This window comes from Jaculus jaculus, chromosome 17 (genome assembly GCF_020740685.1).
Source record: "Jaculus jaculus isolate mJacJac1 chromosome 17, mJacJac1.mat.Y.cur, whole genome shotgun sequence".
Taxonomy (NCBI): domain Eukaryota; kingdom Metazoa; phylum Chordata; class Mammalia; order Rodentia; family Dipodidae; genus Jaculus; species Jaculus jaculus.
The window spans coordinates 18199722-18221929 of NC_059118.1; the positions used below are offsets into that span (position 1 = coordinate 18199722).

The window sequence follows — 22208 nt, forward strand, 5'->3', positions numbered from 1 at the left end:
TTTCTCTCCCTCTTCCCCCTCCCCCTTTCTTTTAAAGTCTTTCAAGGTAGGGAGGGTCTCACTCTAGCTTAGGCTGACTGTGGTGGTTTGATTCAGGTGTCCCCCATAAACTTAGGTGTTCTGAATGCTAGGTTCCCAGCTGATGGAGATTTGGGAATTAATGCCTCCTGGAGGGAGTGTATTGTTGGGCGCGGGCTTAAGGGCTTTATAGCCAGGTTCCCCATGCCAGTGTTTGGCACACCCTCCTGTTGCTGTGGTCCATCTTCTGTTGGTCAGGGGGTGATGTCCACCCTCTGCTCATGCCATCGTTTTCCCCTGCCATCGTGGAGCTTCCCCTTGAGCCAGTAAGCCAAAATAAATCTCTTTTTCCCAGAAGCTGCTCTTGGTTGGGTGATTTCTACCAGCAATGCGAACCGGACTGCAACACTGACCTAGATAGAATTCACTATGTAGTCCCAGAGCGGCCTCAAACACCACCTCTGCCACCCGAGTGCTGGGGTTAAAGGTGTGAACCAACATTCCGGGCTGCTTTTTTTTTTTTGTCCTGAGGCTGGGACTCACACTAGGCTGACCTGGAACTCGCTTTGTAGCCTGAGGCAAGCCTTAAACCCAGAGCAGTCCTACCTGAGCCTCCGCAGTGTTGGGACTAAAGGCATGTGCCACCATGCCCAGCTTTCTTTCCATTTTCCCCATCCCTCCCCTTCACTTTCTTCTTCTTTTTTTTTTTCTTCCTTTTTCTTCTGAGAAAGTCTTCCTATGTATGTAGGCCTGGATGGCCTCAAACCCACATCAACCTTCTTGCCCTACCCTCCTGAGAACTGGTATGGCACTTGCCTTTTTAAACATTTAAACAAGTATTTATAATTTATTTATTTGAGAAGGAGATTAGGTGTGCCAGAACCTGTAGCCACTGCAAACAAACTCCAGATGCATGTGCCACCTTGTGCATCTGGCTTACATGGGAACTGGGGAGTCAAACCTGTGACCTTAGGTTTCTACAAGCAAGTGCCTTAACCACTAACCTATCTCTCCAACCCATTTTTGTGTGTGTTTTTTCCATTTTTCAAGGTAGGGTCTCCCTCTAGCCCAGGCTGTCCTGGAATTCACTATGGAGTCTCACACTGGCCTCAAACTCACAGCGATCCTTCTACCTCAGCCTCCTGAGTGCTGGGATTAAAGGCGTATGCCATTTTTTTTGTGGTTTTTCAAGATAGGGTCTCACACTAGCCCTGGCTGACCTGGAATTCATATAAAGTTTCAGACCGTGCTTCCTGGAGTACTGAGATTAAAGACATGTGCCACCATGCCTGGTGAGTCTTCTCTTATTGATCACTTTTAAAAATTGTCAATCTTGTTGATTTCAAAGAACTAGTTTTTGGATTTGTTGATTTTCCACGTTATTTTTTTTGGGGGGGCCTTCAAGGTAGGGTCTTGCTCTAAGCCCAGGCTGACCTGGAACTGACTCGGTCGTCCCAGGCTGGCCTCTAACTCAGTGACCCTCCTACTTCTGCCTCCCCAGTGCTTGTGCCACCATGCCTTGAGAGCATAGGCACAATTCCAGGGCCTCTGGCCACCACAGATTCCAGAAGTATGTGCCACCTTGTGCATCTGGCTTACGTGGGTACTGATGAATCAAACCTAGGTCCTTAGGGCTTCATAGGCAAATGCCTTAACTGCTAATCCCATATGTGTGTGTATGTGTATATATATGTATATGTATATATATATATATATATACATACATATATATATATATATATATATATATATATATATATATATATATAAATTTTTTGGGGGGGTTTCAAGGTAGGGTTTTATTCTAGCCTAGGCTGACATGGAACTTACTATGTAGTCTTAGGGTGGCCTCAAACTCACAGGGATCCTCCTACCTCTGCCTTCCAAGTGCTTGAGTCTTTTTTCTTTTTTTGAGTGTGTGTGATGTGATATGTGTGTTGTTTGCACCTTTAACAGACGCCTGTGCCCTGTGTGCACATGTGTAGAGGCTGTAAGAGAACGCTGGGGGTCCTCCATCCCTCTTGCATGCATTTCCTTAAGATGGAATGAGTCTCTCACTGATTCTGGAGCTTGCCATTCAAGACCTCCAGTAGTCCTCTGGCCTCTGTTCCCACGACTGGGGTTATGGGCATGCATGGCCATGTCTTGTTGCTTACCTGGGTGGTGAGGAAATGAACTCACATGGTTTCAGGCTTCTTCAGGCCTTCTTGCTTGTGGGGGAAGTGCTTTATTTTATTTGAGAGAGAGAGAGAGAGAGAGAGAGACAGACAGAAAGGACCGAAGTCGGGCTGGAGAGATGGCTTAGCAGTTAAAGCGTTTGCCTGTGAAGCCTAAGGGCCCAGGTTCAATTCTCCAGGTCCCACGTTCGCCAGATGCACATCATGGTACATGTGTCTGGAGTTCATTTGCAGTGGCTAGAGCCCTTAGCGTGCCTATTCTCTCTTGTGCACTCTCACCCTCTGTATCTAATAAATAAAACAATAAAAACTTTTTAAAAAAGGGACCCAACCTGTACTACTACTTGATCAACTAAAATAAGGAGTCAAATTATCCCAGCAAACGAAAATAGGAATTTTGAGATCCTGCAAATAAGATACAATGGTCATTTATTTTCCTAATAAAGCTGCTGCTCTTGAAAAAAAAAAAAAAGGGAACAAAACCAATTCCCCAGTACCTATGTGAGCCAGATACACAAGGTGGTGGTGCATGTGTCTGCAGCTCATTTTCAGTGGCTAGAGGCCCTGGTGTATTCATTATCAGCCTCTTTGTCTGCTTTTCAAATAAATAAATATTTTATATAAAAAATCTCTAACTTGCTTAAATAGTATTATAAAAGGGTAAAATTAGGGGCTAGCAAGATGGCTCTTATGGATGTCTAGTTATTTCAGCATCATTTATTGAAATGACTATTTTGGGGCTGGAAAGATGGCTCAGTTCAGCAGTTAAAGGCATCTGCTTGCAAAGCCTGTTGGCTTAGATTCAGTTCTCTCACTCACACAAAAAAAATTAAAGTGTCTTTCAGGGCTGGAGAGATGGCTTAGTGGTTAAGGCACTTGCCTGTGAAGCCTAAGGACCCATGTTCTACTCTCCAGATCCAACATAAGCCAGACACACAAAGGTGAGGCAAGTGCAAGGTCACACATGACCACCAAGTTGCACATGCGTCTGGAGTTTGATTACAGTGGCTGAGGTCCTGGCATGCCAATTCTCTCTCTAAAATTTAAAAAAAAATTTGTTTTTCAAATGTCTCTCAGAGCTGGACCTGGTGGTGGATGCCTTTAATTCCAGCACTTGGGAGGCAGAGGTAGGAGAATCGCTGTGAGTTCAAGGCCACTCTAAGACTACATAGTGAATTTCCAGGTCAGCCTGGGCTAGAGACCCTACCTCGAAAAACCAAAAAAACAAACAAAAAGGGCTGGAGAGAGGGCTCAGAGGCTAAGGCACTTGCCTGCAGAGACTGACAGCTGGGTTTGCTTCCCCAGTACCCATGTAAAGCCAGATGCACAAGCTGGCACGTGTCTGGAGTTCATTTGCAGTGGCTAGAGGCTGGGGCATGCCCATTCTCTCCCTCTCCTGCCCCCTCCCTCAAATAAAACAAAAAAATGAAAAGAATATTGAGGAGCTAGAGATGACTCAGCAGTTAAGTGCACCAGGGCTTCCAGTGATCTTCCTACCTCTGCCTCCCAAGTGCTGGGATTAAAAGCGTGCACCACCACACCCAGCTTCTCGGGTCCTTTTTACTTACTCATGTCACATGTGTTAAATATGAGGTTAAATATCCTTGAGATGCTTTACATGGGTGGCTGGGGAATTAAGCCTGGGTTGGTATGTTTATAAGCCTTTAGCAGCCCTTCTTTTTATGCTAATGTAAACAAGATTGTTTATTTGTGTGTATGCATAGGGCATGCACATATGCTATGGCATGCATGTGGAGTCCAGGGCACAACCTTGGGGTACTTACTGGTCCTCTCCTTCCATCTTGTTTGAGAGAATGTCTCCTAAGGCCAGACTACCTGGCCTTCAAGCTTTTGGATCCCCTCTCCCCGACTCCACCTCCCACTGCTGTATTGAGCATTGGGATTACAATGTTTTGTTGTTGTGTTTTTTTTGTTTTGTTTTGTTTTGTTTTTTGTGAGGTAGGATCTCACTTTAGCTCGGGCTGACCTGGAATTCACTGTGTGTCAGGGTGGCCTTGAACTCACAGCGACCCTCCAACCTGTGCCTCGAGTGCTACGATTAAAGGCATGTGCCACCGACACCAGGCTTGCAACAGGCTTTTGATGTGGGTTCTGGAGATCTGAACTTTGGTCAGGAGGTTTGTGGAGCCAAGTGCCTTTAATCACTAAGTGATCGCTCTAGCCCTTTCTTTTTCTTTTAAATAATTTTTAAATTTTTTAACTATTTATTTGCAAGCAGAGAGAGAGAAGAGAGGGGGAAGGAGAGAATGGACATGCCAGGGCCTCTAGCCACTGCAAATGAAATCCAGATGCATGTGTCCCTCGTGAATCTGGTTTTCGTGGTCCTGGGGAATAGAACTTGAGTCCTACGCCTAACCACTAAGCCATCTCTCCAGACTTTTATTTTGTTTTAATTTATGTATTTATTTACTTGAGAGAGAGACAGAAAGAGGCACAGACAGAGAAAATGGGCATGGCAGGGCATCTAGCCTCTGCAAACAATCTCCAGACACATGTACCACCTTGTGCATCTGGATAACGTGGGAAGTAGGGAATCGAGCCTGGGTCCTTAGGCTTTGCAGGCAAGCACCTTAACTGCTAAGCCATCTCTCCAGCCCTCATCTTTTCAGTCCATCAAAATTTCTGTGAAGCTCCTTTCCAATGAATGGCCCACACTGTTTCTTCATATGCTTTTTTTTTTTAGTCAGAAACTATTAACTCTAGAAACAATATTCTCTCATTTCTCAAGGATTGCTAAATTTTGCTCACTAAGCTTTGGAGCCATCTATTTGTGATTTTTACAAACTGTTTTTGTGAAAGGTGTCTTCCTTGTGTGTGCTCAGTAAAGTTTCTGTTGTCCCTAAGGTTAGTGACCTGGCAAACTTTCTGGAGGAAAAAAAAAAAAAAAGGGAATCTTCCCAGGTATGGACCAGTACAAGGGTGGGGTGGGTGGGAGTTGGGGAATGAATGGACAGAAAAACCAAAGCAAACAGCTCAGAATATCACCAGACCCACCAAAGTGCTCAACTCATAATTTTTTTCTCAATTTTTATTAACAACTTCCACAATTATAAAAAATATCCCATGGTAATACCCTCCCTCCCACTTTCCCCTTTGAAATTCCACTCTCCATCATATCCCCTCCCTATCTCAATCAGTCTCTCTTTTATTTTGATGTCATGATCTTTTCCTCCTCTTATGATGGTCTTGTGTAGGTAGTATCAGGCACTGTGAGGTCATGGATATCCAGGCCATTTTGTGTCTGGAGGAAGCACGTTGTAAGGAGTCCTGCCCTTCCTTTGGCTCTTACATTCTTTCCGCCACCTCTTCCGCATTAGACCCTGTCAACTCACAATTTTTGAAGAGCAAGGTCCCAACCCACTGTGCCCTGGTACCAGTCAGCTGTTTCTGGAACAGGGAGCAATCCTCACCACAGATGAACTGACAAACAGTGATCGCTGCTTGACTCACTTTCTTGCCAAAGAACAGCACACTGTCCCTTCACCAAGAACACCTTGTTAAATGTACGACCAGAATCCAGTTCTGTAAAAGTGTATTATAACCATTGTTCCTTCAGGCCTAATGGTTGCTTTGATGGTGGGGCTGACCCCTACAGCTTCTGACCCCCCTGTGACTTATGACTGAACAGCAAAGTTGTTTTTTTCTTTTTCCCCCTTCTGGAAATTAAACCCAGAGTTTTGATTATGCTATCATATCTCTTAGCCCCTTTTTAAAATTTTTAACTAAGCCGGGTGTGGTGGCGCACGCCTTTAATCCCAGCACTCGGGAGGCAGAGGTAAGAGGATCTCTGAGAGTTCGAGGCCACCCTGAGACTACATAGTGAATTCCAGGTCAGCCTGAGCCAGAGTGAGATCCTACCTCGAAAAACAAAAAACAAAACAAAACAAAACAACAACAACAAAAAAACTTTAACTAAAGCTGAGGTAGGAAAATTGCCATGAGTTTGAAGCCAGTCTGGTTCTACAGAGTGAATTCTAGCTCAGTCTGGGATAGAGTGAATCCTTACCTTGGGGGAAAAAAAAAAAACAAAAACAAAACAAAACAAAAAAACCCCTCCAAAATCATAAAAATAAAAACAGTATTTTAGCTGGGTATGGTGCCTCCACTCTGTACTGTAATCCTAGTATTCAGGAGGTTGAGGTGGGAGGATTGAGGCAAGTTTGAGGCCAGCTTGAGCTGCAGTATGAGACTGTCACAAAAACAGAAAAAAAAAAGAAAAGCAGAGGTAGGATTGCTGTGAGTTCGAGGCCAGACTGAAACTACAGGTTAGCCCCTACCTTGGAAAACAAAAAAAGATTTAAGGGCTGGAGAGATAGCTTAACAGTTAAGGCACTTGACTGCAAAGCCAAAGGACCTTGGTTTGATTCCCCAAGACTCATATAAGCCAGATGCACAAGGTGGCACATGTGTCTGAAGTTCATCTGCAGTGGCTGGAGACCCTGGTGTGCCTCCCTGGCTCTCTTCTCTCAAATAAGAAATTATATATACATATACATATACATATATATACATACATACATACATATATATATATATATATTTTTTTTTTTTTTTTCAAAGTGGGGTCTCACTCTAGCCCAGGCTGACCTAGAATTTATTATGTAGTCTCAGGGTGGCCTTAAACTCACAGTGATCCTCCCACCTCTGCCTCCTGAGTACTGGGATTAAAGGTGTGTGCCACCACACCCAGCTTAGAATCTACTTTAAAAAAATTTTTTTACTTATTTATTTGAGAGCAACAGACAGAAAGAGGCAGAGAGAGAGAGAGAGATTGGGTGCACCAGCACCTTCAGCCACTGCAAATGAACTCCAGATGCATGTGCCAGCTTGTGCATTTGGCTTACATGGGTCCTGGGGAACCAAGCCTCAAACTGGAGTCCTTAGGCTTCACAGCCAAGTGCTTAACTGCTAAGCCATGTCTCCAGCCCAGAATCCATTTTTTTAATCAATTATAAAGTCTTTATCCATGACCTCACAGTGCCTGACACTACCTACACCAGACCATCATAATAGGAGGAAAAGATCATGACATCAAAATAAAAGAGACTGATTGAGAGGGGGAGGGGATATGATGGAGAATGGAGTTTCAAAGGGGAAGGGGGGGGAGGGAGAATTACCATGGCATAATGTCTACAGTCATGGAAGTTGTTAATAAAAAAAAAAAATTAAAAAAAAAAAGTCTTGTCTGTGCTGATCTCTGCCCTGTGATCTCTGTCTGGAAATATGGAGGTCTGCCTTTCCCCTAGCTAGTCAGGTTGGGTAATGGGAAGCAGTTTCCTGCTTGCTGCTTTCCTCCCCACCCCCCGAGGGAGGCTCTTGCTCTAGCCCAGGCTGACCTGGAATTCACTATGTAGTCTCAGGCTGGCCTTGAACTCACAGTGATCCTACTTCTGCCTCCCGAGTGCTAGGATTAAAGGCGTGTGCTACCATACCCAGCAATATTTTTTTAGTATTCATTTTTATTTATTTGAGAGAGAGAGGCAGGGGGAGAGAGAGGGAGAATGGGTGCACAAGGGCCCCCAGCTGTTGCAAACGAACTCCAAAACCTACAAAGCCTAACAACCTGGCTTAGATTCCCCAGTACCCACATGTGCACAAAGTGGCACATACATCTGCAGTTCATTTGCAGTGGCTAGAGGCAGTGTTGTGCTCATTCTCTCTCTCCTAGCTCTTTCTGCTTGCAAATAAATAAAAATCATTTTAAAAAATAGGATAAAGGAGCCAGGCATGATGGCACAAGCCTTTAATCCCAGCACTCTGGAGGCAGAGGTAGGAGGATTACCATGTGTTCAAGACCACCCTGAGAAGACTATACAGCTAATTCCAGGTCAGCCTGGACTAGAGTGGAATGGAACCCTACCTCGAAAAACAAAACAAACAAACAAACAAAAAAAATAATTTTAAAACTTCTACTCTGATTTCAATAAGAGGTCATCAGTTCTTTTTTTAAATTTTTTAAAAATTTTTATTTTTTCCTTTTTTAAAAATTTGTTTATTTTTATTTATTTGAGAGCAACAGACACAAAAAGAGGCAGAGAGAAAGAATGGGCATGCCAGGGCCTCCAGCCACTGCAAACGAACTCCAGACGCGTGCGCCCCCTTGTGCATCTGGCTAACATGGGTCCTGGGGAATCGAGCCTTGAACCGGGATCCTTAGGCTTCACAGGCAAGCGCTTAACCGCTAAGCCATCTCTCCAGCCTAAGTCATCAGTTCTTAACTGTAGCCGAACTTACATTTCTACCACTATCCACTATCCCCTCTTTATACACAATGCTAAGCAGAGAAGCTCATTTACCAAAGATGATGCAACATGCGTTAGCAGGGTGCTAGCAGCCAGCCTCTGCTCACTCAATGGATGCCCTGACTTCCCTCACCAAACCTCCTTGGTTCACGTCAGTCCTAGCAGGGGCCCGTATCCATAACTAAGAGCATCATCTCCTTCCCATGTAGCTCCATGGTCCTCTAGATTTGCTAGCAAGCCACTGGGTGCCCTCCCCCCTGGAACATTTAGTCACTCCCTACACTCCCATCCTTAGGCCGAGCTAGTGCTGGAGAAATAAGTTAACTCCTACTAGGAAGTCTCAGGCAATAGGAATAGGCAATTAGGAAGTCTCACAATAAGGGAAGTCCTCTTAGGGGAAAGTGCTCTGAAGCCAAGACCCCAGAGGCTAACACTGCGGTCACTAGTCATTTGCCATGCTTGCTGTGCATTTGCTGTGCAGATGGAACTCAGTTCACCCATTTACTTTGCTGCTTAGGGCTTCTGGGTTGTAGTGATTCCTTCCCTTCCTTCCTCTCTTCCTCCCACCCTCCTTTCCTTCCTTCCTCTCTCTCTTGCTCTCTTGTTTCCTTCCTTCCTTCCTTCCTTCCTTCCTTCCTTCCTTCCTTCCTTCCTTCCTTCCTTCCTTCCTTCCTTCCTTCCTTCCTTCCTTCCTTCCTTCCTTCCTTCCTTCCTTCCTTTCTTTCCCGAGGTAGGGTTTCGCTCTAGCCCAGGCTGACCTGAAACTGACTATGTAGTCTCAGAGTGGCCTTGAACTTATAGTGATCCTACCACTGCTTCCCAAGTGCTGGGATTAAAAGTGTGTGCCACCACAACCGGGTGTGATGTCACTCTTGCTAGTCTCCCTGTGCCCTGTGACAAGGCACATGCCTTGGGATAAAACGGTTAGGTCTAAGTCTAGCTGACATTCCTGCTTTAGAAAGTCATGCTGTTTTCCAAAGTCTTGGTACAAATTTATACTCGGAGCCAGGAAGAAAAGATGCTTTTTTATTTTACATGGAAATCTGCCCCCACTCTTTCCTATCACCACCCCCCATTCCTAGCAGCAAGCCAGAGGCAGGCAGAAGCTCAGGCTGGCTGGCTGAGAATCTTCAAGCACTTTCATGCACACAAGTCAGTCAGCAAATGACCCTAGTCTACAGGTCCACGGGAGCCTGGCCACATCTGGTCATATAAATTAGAACAAAATCTGAACCTGCTCACTGGAACTGTAAACTGGTCGTGTCAGCTCCTAAAGTAAAGTCCAGTGTCATAGGGCAGAGTGAGCGCAGGAAGTAGTTTTGGGGTGTTACTCTTGCCCTCTCTACTTGTCTGCTCTTGTTCTCAGGGCTGGTCCGGGAAGAGAAGCCATCCCCTGAAAGGCTCCTGGCCTGGCCAGGTCTTGGCCTGCTAACTGGAGGTGTGAATCTGGTCACTGCTCACATGACTCTCACCGCCACAGGAAGGCATCCAGCTTGGCCTGAGAGGGAGCGTGCTCAGTCCTTATCTTCACTTTCTGCTTAGCCTTGGCTCTGGGCTTAACAGGCAGTGGACGGATAGTGGCTGTGTCCGACTAGAGGCCACATCAAGGAAAAAGTCAGTAGAGGGAACTGGAATGCAGGACAGGAAAAACTCAGACCTTGGGGTGGGCAGCCCAGCTATACCAAGCAAGGCCCAGATCAACACATCTGAGTCTGTAGGCATTGGCAGTCTGGAGTCTGGGGATCCAGGTCAGGCATGGTGTATACCCTCAGCTCTGCTTGCTGAGCTCAGCCCAGCCCACTGCCACAGAAAAAGGATACAGGCTGGATGAATTTTGTTCGGCCTCCAAGTCCATCGAAGCCTATTCTTACCTTGGGTAGAAGGACAAGGCTTGTGGCCCAGACTGGACTAAGGGGGTTGGCTACCTCACCCCACCCAAGAAGCCAGGTACTTGCCATTTGTGGGAAACCACTCACCACATCTGTGCTGTGACAGGACTCTGCTGTGGCCCTCTTGGGCTGCTTGTGACCCAGGACAGCATTCCGGATGAAGAGAGGGAAGGCACCCGTCACTTCCTCATCGGGCTCTCCAACACAGCTCTGACCACCTAGTGAAAGCTGGGACTCCTGCCAGGGAGACACCAGAGGCAGACTTGAAGGGCGAGATGGCAACAAGTGACGGAGGTAGTGATGGTGGAGCAAGATCAGCATTTCTGCTGCTGCACCCGGAGGCAGGAAGGATATGAGGACGGCTCCAGAGAGTCTCAGTCCTGGCCAGGGGAGAGGATTCTAATAAGAGTCTGTCTGACCTCCCAAAGTGCATCTGCTTTTAAAATATTTATTTAATTAATTTATTATTTGAGAAAGAGAGAATTGGCACACCAGGGTCTCCAGCCACTGCAAATAAACTCCAGATGCATGTGCCACTTTGTGAAACTGGCTTTATGTGGGGAATCAAACCTGGGACCTTTGGCTTTGCAGACAGGCACTTTAACCACTAAACTACCTCTCCAGCCCTGTTGTTTCTTTTGAGACAGATCTCACAATGTAACCCCAGGCTGGCCTCAAACTAGAGGCAATCCTCCAGCCTTAGCTTTCCGAGTGCCGAGATTACAGACATGAGCCACCATGCCTGGCTTAGAAGTGCAGGCTTTCACGTCCAGGCTGGCAAGGTGTGGATGGTGACTACATGTTTTTTGTTTTTTCCTGGGAACCGCTTACCTTCTTGGGGCCTGTGGGAATTTTCTTGAGGATGTCCTGGGTAGGAGAGCTGTAAGAGACATGAAGGCAAGTAAGTACAGCAGGCAGAGCAGGTGTGGCACATGCTCCTTAAGGGAGCCACTGTGTGGCACAGCACCTGTTGTGGCTACATTCTGGACAAGGAGCCTCCATGCTCTCTACTACTGAAGCGCAGGTCTGTGAAGAGCCAGACAGAAGAGAGTGAGCTGGAGCATGTCTCTGTCTGTGGCTTCACCTCAGTGCTCCTAAGTCCTTATGTTCTGGGCTGCATCTGATGCTAGGGGCCCAACCAACTTAGTCCTCACAGGAGAAGTGCAGTCACACTCTTATCAAAGGCATCAAATTAGCTCAGGCCTTGTGCTATCTGTCTCCCAGGGGACCGAGGGCATGGCCACTACAAAAGTCCCCACAGCACTCAGGACAAAGGCCCATAAAGAACCTCTGCAGCAAGGGTCTGGGGCAAGTGCAGCATGACCAAGTGACCGGCTTCCTGCTCCCAGCCAGAGCTGCACATTGTTTGTATGCAACTCCTAGGGTTTCCAACAGCTGAATAACCGATCCTGGTTAGACAGACAGACAGATAGACAGATGGATTTAGGTTTTTCGAGGTAGAGTCTCACTCTAGCCCAGGATGATCTGGAATTCACTAGGTAGTCTCACGGTGGCCTCGAACTCACCGCGATCCTCCTACCTCTGCCTCCCAAGTGCTGGGATTAAAGGCGTGCGTCACCACGCCTGGCTTACCCTGGTATTTTCCCAGATGAGTGGGAAGATGATGGTCTAAGGCTAGCCCTGTGGTTGTCAAGCCACAAGAAGGAGTTAGGGGCAGGCAGGGCCTTGTAGACTCTGGACTCCTCTGCTCTTGTTCCCATACCATGTGTTAAGGCCACATGATGACAGAAGATTCTCTACTCGCTACAAGTCTGGCTCTAAGAGGCTAAGCCAAGTTAGGTGTTCTGTGCGGAAGTGTCTCCAAAAGGCCAGCCTTAAGACCCCTTATGTCTGCATCAACCCTATTTTTTCTCAGTGCTGGGAGCTGAATCTAAGGCCTTGTACATACATGTGGTAGGCAGCACTCTACAAGGGAGTTACATACACCTCCACAGCACCTTCAACTTTTACAACTGAAGAGAAGGCACTGGGAGGAAGCCAGAGTATGCAGCTGGCACCAGAAGGCTCCCTGCTGCTGCAGCCCACATGCCCTGGGTTTGCTTTTTGTTGGTTCCAGGTCTGGCTGTATACAGTATGGGCACTTATGCCTGAGGTTAGGAAGGGGCGGTTATGCCAGCTGGCTTGCCCTCTTGCTCTCTTTTACCTCCATTGCCTAATACCTCAATTTTTTTCTCCCATACCCCGTCACACATTAAGACTTCTCCTAGCCGGGCATGGTGGCACACCTTTGATCCCAGCACTAGGGAGGCAGAGGTAGGAGGATCGCTGTGAGTTCGAGGCCACCCTGAGACTCCATAATGAATTCTAGGTCAGCCTGGGCTAGAGTGAGACCTTACCTCGAAAAACCAAAAAAAAAAAAAAAGACTTCTCCTACCGGAGTAGCACATACCTTCAAGTGGTAACTGGGCTGAGCCTTTATTTCCACAGTAAGCAGCATTGGTGTTCCTTGCAAAGGAGGACAACCTCCCTTTCCTACTCTCACTGCACGCATAGTACAGGTCCCACCAGCCCTCTCACAGCCTTTATGCTTGCTACGTGGGATAACCCCTTGAGTGGTAGGATCATGGGCTCCATGTTTGGAGATGGTCCTGCCTTAAGCATGGCTCTCAGAGGCATACACTGGGAGACTTCACAGTCCTAGGTTCAGGACTATGCCTTGCCCAGAAGGGAAGCGGTCAAGGTATTGGGAGCACCTGCCCCAGCCCTGCTGGCCCAGTCTTGCTCCTAGTGGGGCCCTATGCCCTCCGTAACCCACACTCCCACAACTTTGTCTTGAAGGGTGATGGTGAGGATTAGTGATACTAGCAAGCAAGAGAAGGGCCTTGCACACGGTGGGTGAACACTCAGGCCAGGGGATAAGAAGTGTCTGTCACCAAAGAGCAGCCCTCATTAACCAGCAGAGCCATCAGGACAGGACCCACATAGATGTCCTAGCTCTCCCTCTCCAGACACGGGCACTGCGCCAGGGACTAACACTCACTGTGCCTTCTCAAGGCAGGGCTTCTTGGAGTGGCCGTGCTGGCAGCTGGAGGGCCGCGCTGTGGGGGTATCGACGTCGAAGGTGGCATTGAGGCCAAGCTCATCGCTGAAGGATGGCTGGTGGTGCTGCAGGTTCAGCATCTCCACGGGGGCTGGGCTGAAGGCAGAGACAACCTCATTACTAGGGACCACAGTGACAGCCTCTAAAGACCACAGCCCCTCAAGCAAGAGAGGCAGCGCCACCCCAGAGGCCTACAGCCCAGCCCAGGTGACCCCCAGGAAGCCCTCAGCTCTGCAGAATAAGCCACTTGGCTCAGTCTTTCACTCAGTAATGTGACCAGTGAAGGTCTGGAAAAGGGAAGGAAGTACAACCCAGATAAAAGCCAAATGAATAAACAGGATATTTCCCTTTGACCACATAGCCTCCTTTCTCAGAATGTAGTGCAAGGAGCCACTAGAGATGTCACCACAGACTGACATAAAGGGAGATGCTTCTCCCACCAACGGTTTTCAGACTTATTACAGCAGATGGTGTCTTAGGGGGCTGGCACTTCCAGGCTTGTTGACTATGATATAGACATTAAGGGAAAATGTCTGAAGAGTAATTTATTATAACTTTTTAATTTTTTTTTTTTTTTTTTGAGGAAGATCTCACTCTGGCCCAGTTTGAGCTAGAACTCACTACAGCCGCAGGCTGGCCTTAAACTCATGGCAATCTTCCTACCTCAGCCTCCCAAGTGCTAAGACTAAAGGCATGCACCACCACACCCAATGAAGACTATTTTTCTTTTCTTTCCTGTTTTTTCCCCTGAGGTAGTGTTTCACTCTAGCCCAGGCTGACCTGAAATTCACTATATAGTCTTAGGGTGTCCTCGAACTCATGACGATCCTCTTAACTCTGCCTCCCAAGTGCTGGAATGAAAGGCATGTGCCACCATGCTCACGATATTGTAAGTTTAAAAAGCAGGGACTGAGCTGGGCGTGGTGGCACGTGGGCGTGGTGGCACATGCCTTTCATCCCAGCACAAGGGGGCACGCCCATGTGGAGTTTGTTTGCAGTGGCTGGAGGCCCTGGTATGCCCATTCTCCACTCCCCCAACCTCTATGTCAAATCAGTCAATCAATAAATAGAAAGTGAGGTCAGGGGAAGAGATTGAATAAAGGAAAGGTGGAGGGAGGGCTAATCAAAATCCAAGATGGTATAAATAAATCATATGGAAACCTACTTTTTTGGACAATGGAACACTCAAAACCCATAGATTATTACTAGAAATTTTTCAGTGCCAGGGATGGGATACCTTCCAGTGTGAGTTTTGGCCAGGGAGGTCACTGATGCCCCCAAAACATTACATGCCATTGCTGAGGCCCTTGGTTTCCCACCAGGAATAGATGGTAAGACCCTACTGCTGAAGACTCCACATACTGCAAGATCACTGAGAAATCCTGTTGGAACGGAGCTGCAAACCTCTTCCATGTAGACCAGCTGGCAGAAAGCTGGAAAGAGCCATGCTGCATGCAGCTCAATGGGAGAGAAGTTACCAGTGAAGATACTCAACTCCCCAGAACCCATGTAAGCCAGACACTCAAGGTGACACATGCGCCGAAGATGGCACACACGTCTAGAGTTTGACTGCAGTGGCTAGAGGCCTTGGCATGCCAATTTTCTCTCTCTCATAACAAAATCAATAAATAAAAAATAGGGCTAAAGAAATGGATTAGCAGTTAAGGCATTTGCTTGAGAAGCCTAAGAACCTAGGGTTGATTCCCCAGTACCCATGTAAACCAGATGCGCAAGGTGGGACAGGTATCTGGAGTTTGTTTGCAGTGGCTGAAGGCCCTGGCATGCCCATTTTCTCTTTTTCTCTCAAATAAACAAAAATAAAAATAAAATGTATTTTTTAAAGAGCTGAGTAGAAAATAGGCATGGGCATGGGAGCACATGCCTTTAGCCTCAGCACTTGGGAAGCAGAGGTTGAAGGACCACCGTAAGGTCGAGGCCATCCTGGGACTATCCAGTGAGTTCCAGATCATCTTGGTCTAGAGTGAGATCCTCCTTGAAAAACAAAAACAAGCCAGGCGTGGTGGCATACACCTTTAATCCCAGCACTCAGGAGGCAGAGGTAGGAGAATCACCATGAATGTGGGGCCACCCTGAGACTCATACTTGCTACCCCAACCTCCTTGCGTCCCTCCTTGTTGTACACTGTACTCTTCTATTCCTGAACTCTTCTCAGCTATTGCTACTGACAAATGCTCCACCCTCTACCTTCCATTTTCCCTACTGTTGCAGCCATATTTGGGCTTTATGCACAAAAAGGACTGGAGGAAACATATTGCATGCCCAATAGTCATAACTCCATATTTTTCATAATGGAGAGATTCTTAGAAAACTGCAGTCAAGCTGGGTGTAGTAACATACACCTTTAATCCCAGCACTCAGGAGGTGGAAGCAGGAGGATCGCAGTGAGTTCTAGGTTAGCCTGGGCTAGTGCCTTGAAGATTCCCTCACTTTCCTACACCCAAGAACCTTTCAGGGCTACATCACAGCCTTGTGTCCACTGGGATGTGCAGATTGAGGAAAGGAGCTGCCTGTATGGTTCTGGTTGGATGAGTGTTCTGAGAAGCTGGATTTCTTCTTCCCTCAACCAGGCACCTGGAAGCTCTACTTCCTTTTGCCTGAAGTGGAAATGAAGGCTAAGGCCCCCTCCATATTGGTTGTTCTGCCAGAATAAAGCAACAGCCAGGATCATTCTTATTTATCATCCATCCATCTATCTACTATTTATTTTTGCAGTACTTATTATTCCACCACTATTTACCAACCCAAGCAAGTTCAGGCTCAGGCAAGAAAGATAAACTTGAACTGAGTGTGGTGGCACACACCTTTAATCACAGCACTTGGGCAGCAGAGGTATAAGGACTGCTGTGAATTCAAGGCCAGTCTGAGACTACATAGTGAGTTCCAAGTTCCAAGTTGCTACAGCAAAACCCTACCTTGAAAAAAAAAAAAAAAAACTCAAGGGATGGAGAGATGGCTTAGTGATTAAGGCAACTGCCTATGAAACCTAAGGACTGAAGTTTGATTCCCTAGTACCCATGTAAGCCAGAAGTACAAGGTTTGTTTGCAGTAGTATGGAAGTTAATACAAAAAAAAAAAAATTTTTTTTTAAAGAACAAAAAAGAATGATCCTACTACAACATATGAAAAGAGCACCACTAACAGCACCCACAACCTTCCACAAAATGCTGACAGGGCATTGCCAGGAGTGCCAGCTTAGACACCGGCTGCCAGAACCCACCAGGAGGAGACTGGGGAGCAGTTTGAAAACTGAGGCACAGTTCGACTCATTCTGGATGATGGGATGAAAACCAGAGGCATGTTCCAATCCCTCAGAACAACCTTCCTCGAGGATAAAATCTGCATCTATAAGCCCGACCTGTAAAGCCTGGCAGGGCTGGCCCAGCTGCCAGCACACCCAGCCTCAAGGCACCCCAGCCTAGCTATGCCTCAGGGACTCTATGTGCCATCCTCTCTGCCTGGACTACTCTTCCTTCAGAGCTGCAGGCTCATTCAACGACTGCACTTACATATTGTCATAGAGTAGGAAAGCTTTAGACTTCTTCCAGAGCCACACAGAAGCAGGGTCTCTGAGGTCACTTGTAGTTCTCAGGGTCTTGCCATCAGTCCACAAAGAACAGAACAAAGTTGTCACTGAAGAGTCAAAAACTGGACAGATGGCTTAGCGGTTAAGGAACTTGCCTGTAAAGGCTAAGAACTCATGTTTGAATCTCCAGGTCCCATGCAAGCCAGGTACACAGTGATGCAAGCATGCAATGTCACACATGCACATAATGGGGTGCACATGTCTGGCTTTTGTTCAAGCGGCTGAAGGCCCTGGCGTAACCATTCTTTCTCTCTCCGCTTCTTTCTCAAGTAAATACCCCCCCCCCCAAATGCTGGTCTTGACAATTAAAGGACCTTGAAGAAGACCTGGAATTTAGAAGAGATTGGCAAGTTAAAAGAAGGTCTAGGAAGCTGCCTTTAATCCCAGCACTCGGGAGGCAGAGGTAGGAGGATTGTCGTGAGTTTGAGACCACCCTGAGACTTCATAGTGAATTCCAGGTCAGCCTGGGCTAGAGTGAGACCCTACCTCGAAAAACAAAACAAACGAACAAAAAGGTCTGGGGCTGGGTGTGGTGGCACACGCCTTTAGTCCCAGCACTTGGGGAGCTGAGATAGGAGGATCACTGTGAATTTGAGACTACCCTGAAACTACAGAGTAAATTCCAGGTCAGCCTAGGCTACAGCAAGACCCTCCCTCAAGGGAAAAAAAAAAAAAAAAAAAAAAAAAGGCCTAGGGCCGGAGGGATGGCTCAGCAGTTAAGGAGCTTGCCTGTAAAGGCTAACAACCCAGGTTCACTTCTCCAGTACCCACTTAAGGCCAGACACAATGTGGTGTCAGCATCTAAAGTTTGTTTGCAGTGGCCAGAAGCCCTGGTATGCCCATTCATTCTCTCTCGTCTCTCTCCTTGCAAAAAAAAAAAAAAAATTCTTGAAAAAAACCTAGGCCAGGCATGGTAGTACATGCCTTTAACCTCCATGCCCAGCACTTGGGAGGCTGAAGTAGGAGGATCACATGAGTTTTTTGAGGACACCCTGAGACTACATAGTAAATTTCAGGTCAGCCTGGACTAGAGCAAGACCCTACCTCAAAAAACAAAACAAGGACTGGAGAGATAGCTTAGCAGTTTAAGGTGTTTGGCCTGCAAAGCCAAAGGACCCAGATTCGATTACCCAATACCCACATAAGCCAGATGCACAAGGGGGTGCGTGCATCTGAAGTTCATATGCAGTGGCTGGAGGCCCTAGAACGCCCATTCTCTCTCTGCCTCCAAATAAATAAAATAAATCTCAAACAAAAAAGAACACCCAATGCTAAATGCAACAACTGGTTACCACAATTTTTTTGCATGTGTGTGTAGTAATACGTATGGTGTGTATACACAGTGTACATGCCCTGTGCACACACATGCAGAGGCCAGAGAACAGCAGGTGTCCTCCTCTATCATTGTTCACGTTTCCTTGAGACAGGCTCTCACTGAAGCTGGAGCAGCTGTTTAAGTCAGACTGGCTGACCAGGAAGCCCCAGGAATTCTCCCTGCTATCAACAGAATTGGGGTTACAGCCAGATGTGGCTACACCTAGCTTTTAATTTTTTTTTTTTTTTTTTTGAGATAGGGCTTCACTCTAGTCCAGGTTGACCTGGAACTCACACCGATCCTCCTACCTCTGCCTCCTGAGTGCTGGGATTAAAGGCATGAGCCTCCACGCCCAGTTTTATTTTACTTTTTTTTATTTGCAAGGAGACAGAGGGAGAATGTGTGTGTATGAGTACACTAGGGTCTCTTGCCACTGCAAACAAACTCCAGATGCAGGCACCACCTTGTGCATCTGGCTTTATGTGGGTCCTGGGGAATTGAACCTGGGCTGTAGACTTTGCAAGCAAGTGCCTTTAGCCACTGGGTCATCCATTTATTTCCCTAGGCCCCATACTCAGCTTTTTAAGTAGGTGCTAGGAATTGAGCTCAGCCATCTTAGGCCTTTGTGCTTGTGTAGCAAGCCCTCTTACTCACTGAACTATTTCCCCAGCTCCCTGTTACCCACATTTTTAGCCCAGAAAAATACTGGAGGAAAAAAAAGGGAATTCTGTCATCTTGTATACAACTTGATAGCCAGGTCAGCTCAGCCCAGCTTGGGCAGATGTAGGTTTGGCAAATGAAATCTCCTGTTGGTTTGAAAGATGAGACCAGAATTGTCCTGTCTGTATCAACAGGACTGTAGACCCTGGCATGACGCTTACAATGTAGTGGGATCATCCCCACCTGGGAGTTCCAAACCAGATCCACAATGAGGTGTGTAGCTGATGGGCTCTAACCACCATCTCATCTATCCCACTGGAATAAGGATTAAGAAGAAAGGAAGAGCTGAGCATGGTGGCTCATGACTTCAATCCCAGCACTGGGGAGGCAGAGGTAGGAGGATTATCGTGAGTTCAAGGTAAGCCTGAGAGTACATAGTGAATTCCAGGTCAGCTTGAACTAGACTGAGAACATACCTACCTTGAAACTCTCCAACCAAAAATAAAGAGGGAAAGAAAAAGAGCTGGGAATATGGCTGAGCAGTTAAAGGTGCTTGCTCGTAAAGCCTGCCAGCACCAGCTCAATTTCCAACCTGCCCATGTAAGCCAGATGCAAAACGTGGTGCAAGTGTGTGGTATTTCTTTGAAGCAGCAAGAGGCCCTGGCATGCCCATACATACACGTGCAGATTACAAAAAAAAAAAAAAAAGCCAGGTGTGGTGGCACACCCCTTTAGTCCTAGCACTTGGGAGGCAGAGGTAGGAGGGTTGCCATGAGTTCAAGGCCACTCAGACTACATAGTGAATTCCAGGTCAGCCTGAGCTAGAGGGAGACCCTACCTCGAAAAACAAAACAAAACAAAACCACAACAACAAAAAGGAGGGGCTGGAGGGAGAGTTCAACTGCTAAAGGCACTTGCCTGCAAAACCTGATGGCCCAGGTTCAGTTCTTCACTACCCATACAAAGCCAGACACACAAAGAAAGTGGCGCAAGTGTCTGGGAGTTCATGTGCAGTGGCAGAAGGCCCTGGTACAGACATACTCATGTTCTCAAATATTTAACAATATTATAAATATTAAAAAGAAAAAGAAGAAAAGGACAGGGAGGGTCTGGCATGCAGCAGGCACTCAGCAAAGACCTGTTACAGGAATGTGGGCCTCACAACACGAAGCGGTGAAGTCCAAGTAAGAGTATGCACAGTCTGGGCACCTAGAGGTGGCCTTGTGTACCGGTGCTTCTCTCACTATAACCGCCAGGCACAGAGGCCAAGTATGTGGACCCTGAAGTCCACAGCACGGAAGATAGCGGGAGGGCAGCAGGAGATCGGGAGATTACGCTCAAGGAGCGGCTTCGTATTCCTCGCCTCGAGGCAGCCTGCCTTCTGAAGTTTCTTCCACATCACATGGTCTCTGAGGATGCACAGTATACTGGCTAAACTCTCCCGGGTGCCTGCATGCTATCTGAATCTTCTGAGGAGGCATGGCCAACAGTTGAGAACAAGGTGGTGAGGAGGGCCCAGAAACAAACCCTTGCTGGTCAAAGTAAGTCCCATGCTGGACCTTACGGCAGGTCACATGCACATAACACTCCCACAGCCCTCAGACCAGCCTAAACTGGGGCAGGTAGGAAGCTGTGGCTCCACAGAACAATGCTGAGGTAAGAAAGGGGAGAAAATAAGGCTGGGGAGTAAAGTCCAAGAACAGAGGACAGTGGCTGTGCATTTCCTCCTCCATACAAGTGTGGGCTGGGTAGTGTGGCGAGGGAAAGTCAGGTGCTCATGGAAGGAAGCCAGTGATAAAGCACAGAGTAAGGAAGTGGCTGTCTGCTCGGAGATGGGTGACAATACATTTAGTTGGTCAGGCTCCAACGAGACTCCAAGAAGGGCTGGGAATGTAGCTCAGGGCTAGGGAGCTTGCCTAGCAAGCACAGGGCCCCGCGTTCAAGCCAGCACTGCAAAAAGGTAAGAAAACTGCCTCAGTTTAGAGCCAGACCTAGTAGCATATGCCTGTAATCTTAGCTACTCCAGGGGTTGAAGCAGAAAGATGACAAGTTCAAGGCTACTCTGAACATCATAGTAAGTTCAAGGCCAGCTTGGGCAATTTATTTATGTATTTGAGAGAAAGAGAGAAAGAGGGAAAGAGAGAGGGAGAATGGGCATGCCAGGGCCTGTAGCCACTGCAAACGAACTCTAGATGCATGTGCCACCTTTTGAGTCTGGCTTACATGAGTACTGGGGAATCAAACTTGGGTCCTTAGGCTGCACAGGCAAGTGCCTTAACCGCTAAACCATCTCTCGAGCCCAGCTTGGGCAATTAAATGGGACTCTGTCTCCAATTACAGAAACAGAAACAACAACAGCAACAAGGAAAAGTAGGAACGTAGCTCAGTGGTGACATACTGCCTAGCAGGTACAAGGTCCCGAGTTTGGTCCGGGAGGGGGGTGGCGGGGCCTCTGTGGCCCATGACATGGGGCATGTAAGAAGTGCTATCTGGCCCAGGAGGCTGATTATTCCTGCCAAGGAAACTGGACAGGCCAACTGCTTGTCCAGTGTGGAGAACTGAATCAAATGCAGAGCAAGAAGGGAAGAAGTGTCTTACTATGCTTGACAATGTGACAAGGCTGGAGTCTAAAGAAACAGTGAAGTCTAGACTGTCTCCATGAAAGCCCGAGGCACAGGACCAAGGGTCTCTGAGGTAGAGAGGAGGGGACAGCAATGGTGCCCAGGGCTATTTTAGACACTGCAACAGAGCTCACGTGCTAGACACTCAGGAGGAGCAGGCGGATGGCTAATAAGCCTCGGGAGGAGGTAGTGCAAGTGAAAGGTCGGAAGGCACCGATTGGGTGAGGTAGGCAGATACTAGCAACTGACTGAATGGGAGGAACAGAGAGCATATTGATTTGCCAAGATTGAATTGGGGCTCAGATAACGCACTGGGTTACTAATGGGAGCTGTCTGCCTGGGTCCATGGCCGGAGTCCACTTGCAGGCAGGAGACAGCCCACACCATGGTCTCAGCCAGCCTGCTTCTGTGAAAGCACAGAGGAATGATGCCCGCAGCGCCTGGCAGTGATTCCGATTCCTCTGCCTTTTGGCTCCCTCTGCTGGCAGTCATTAAGCACACAGCGCTGTACCAGAAGGGGATTCTTTTCCAATGAGTGTTTCAGAAATGAGGGCGGCCAATAGAAGTATACTTCGGGATGCCCCCAGGACGGCCAATGTT

General features: G+C 47.4%; 1 protein-coding gene across 1 annotated transcript in view; it reads right to left on the minus strand.

The window, feature by feature from the left end:
- Positions 1–9264: 9264 nt before the first annotated feature.
- The window catches only part of LOC101599295 (TRAF interacting protein), a 32491-nt gene continuing 19547 nt past the window's right edge, over positions 9265–22208 (minus strand). Inside the window, exons 11-15 of the mRNA XM_004664171.2 lie at positions 13349–13504; positions 11179–11227; positions 10435–10584; positions 10279–10329; positions 9265–10049 (exon numbers count right to left, since the gene is read on the minus strand). Of these exons, the coding sequence (XP_004664228.1) occupies positions 9927–10049; positions 10279–10329; positions 10435–10584; positions 11179–11227; positions 13349–13504 (529 nt within the window). The 3' untranslated portion in view covers positions 9265–9926. The remainder of the gene's footprint in view (positions 10050–10278; positions 10330–10434; positions 10585–11178; positions 11228–13348; positions 13505–22208) is intronic.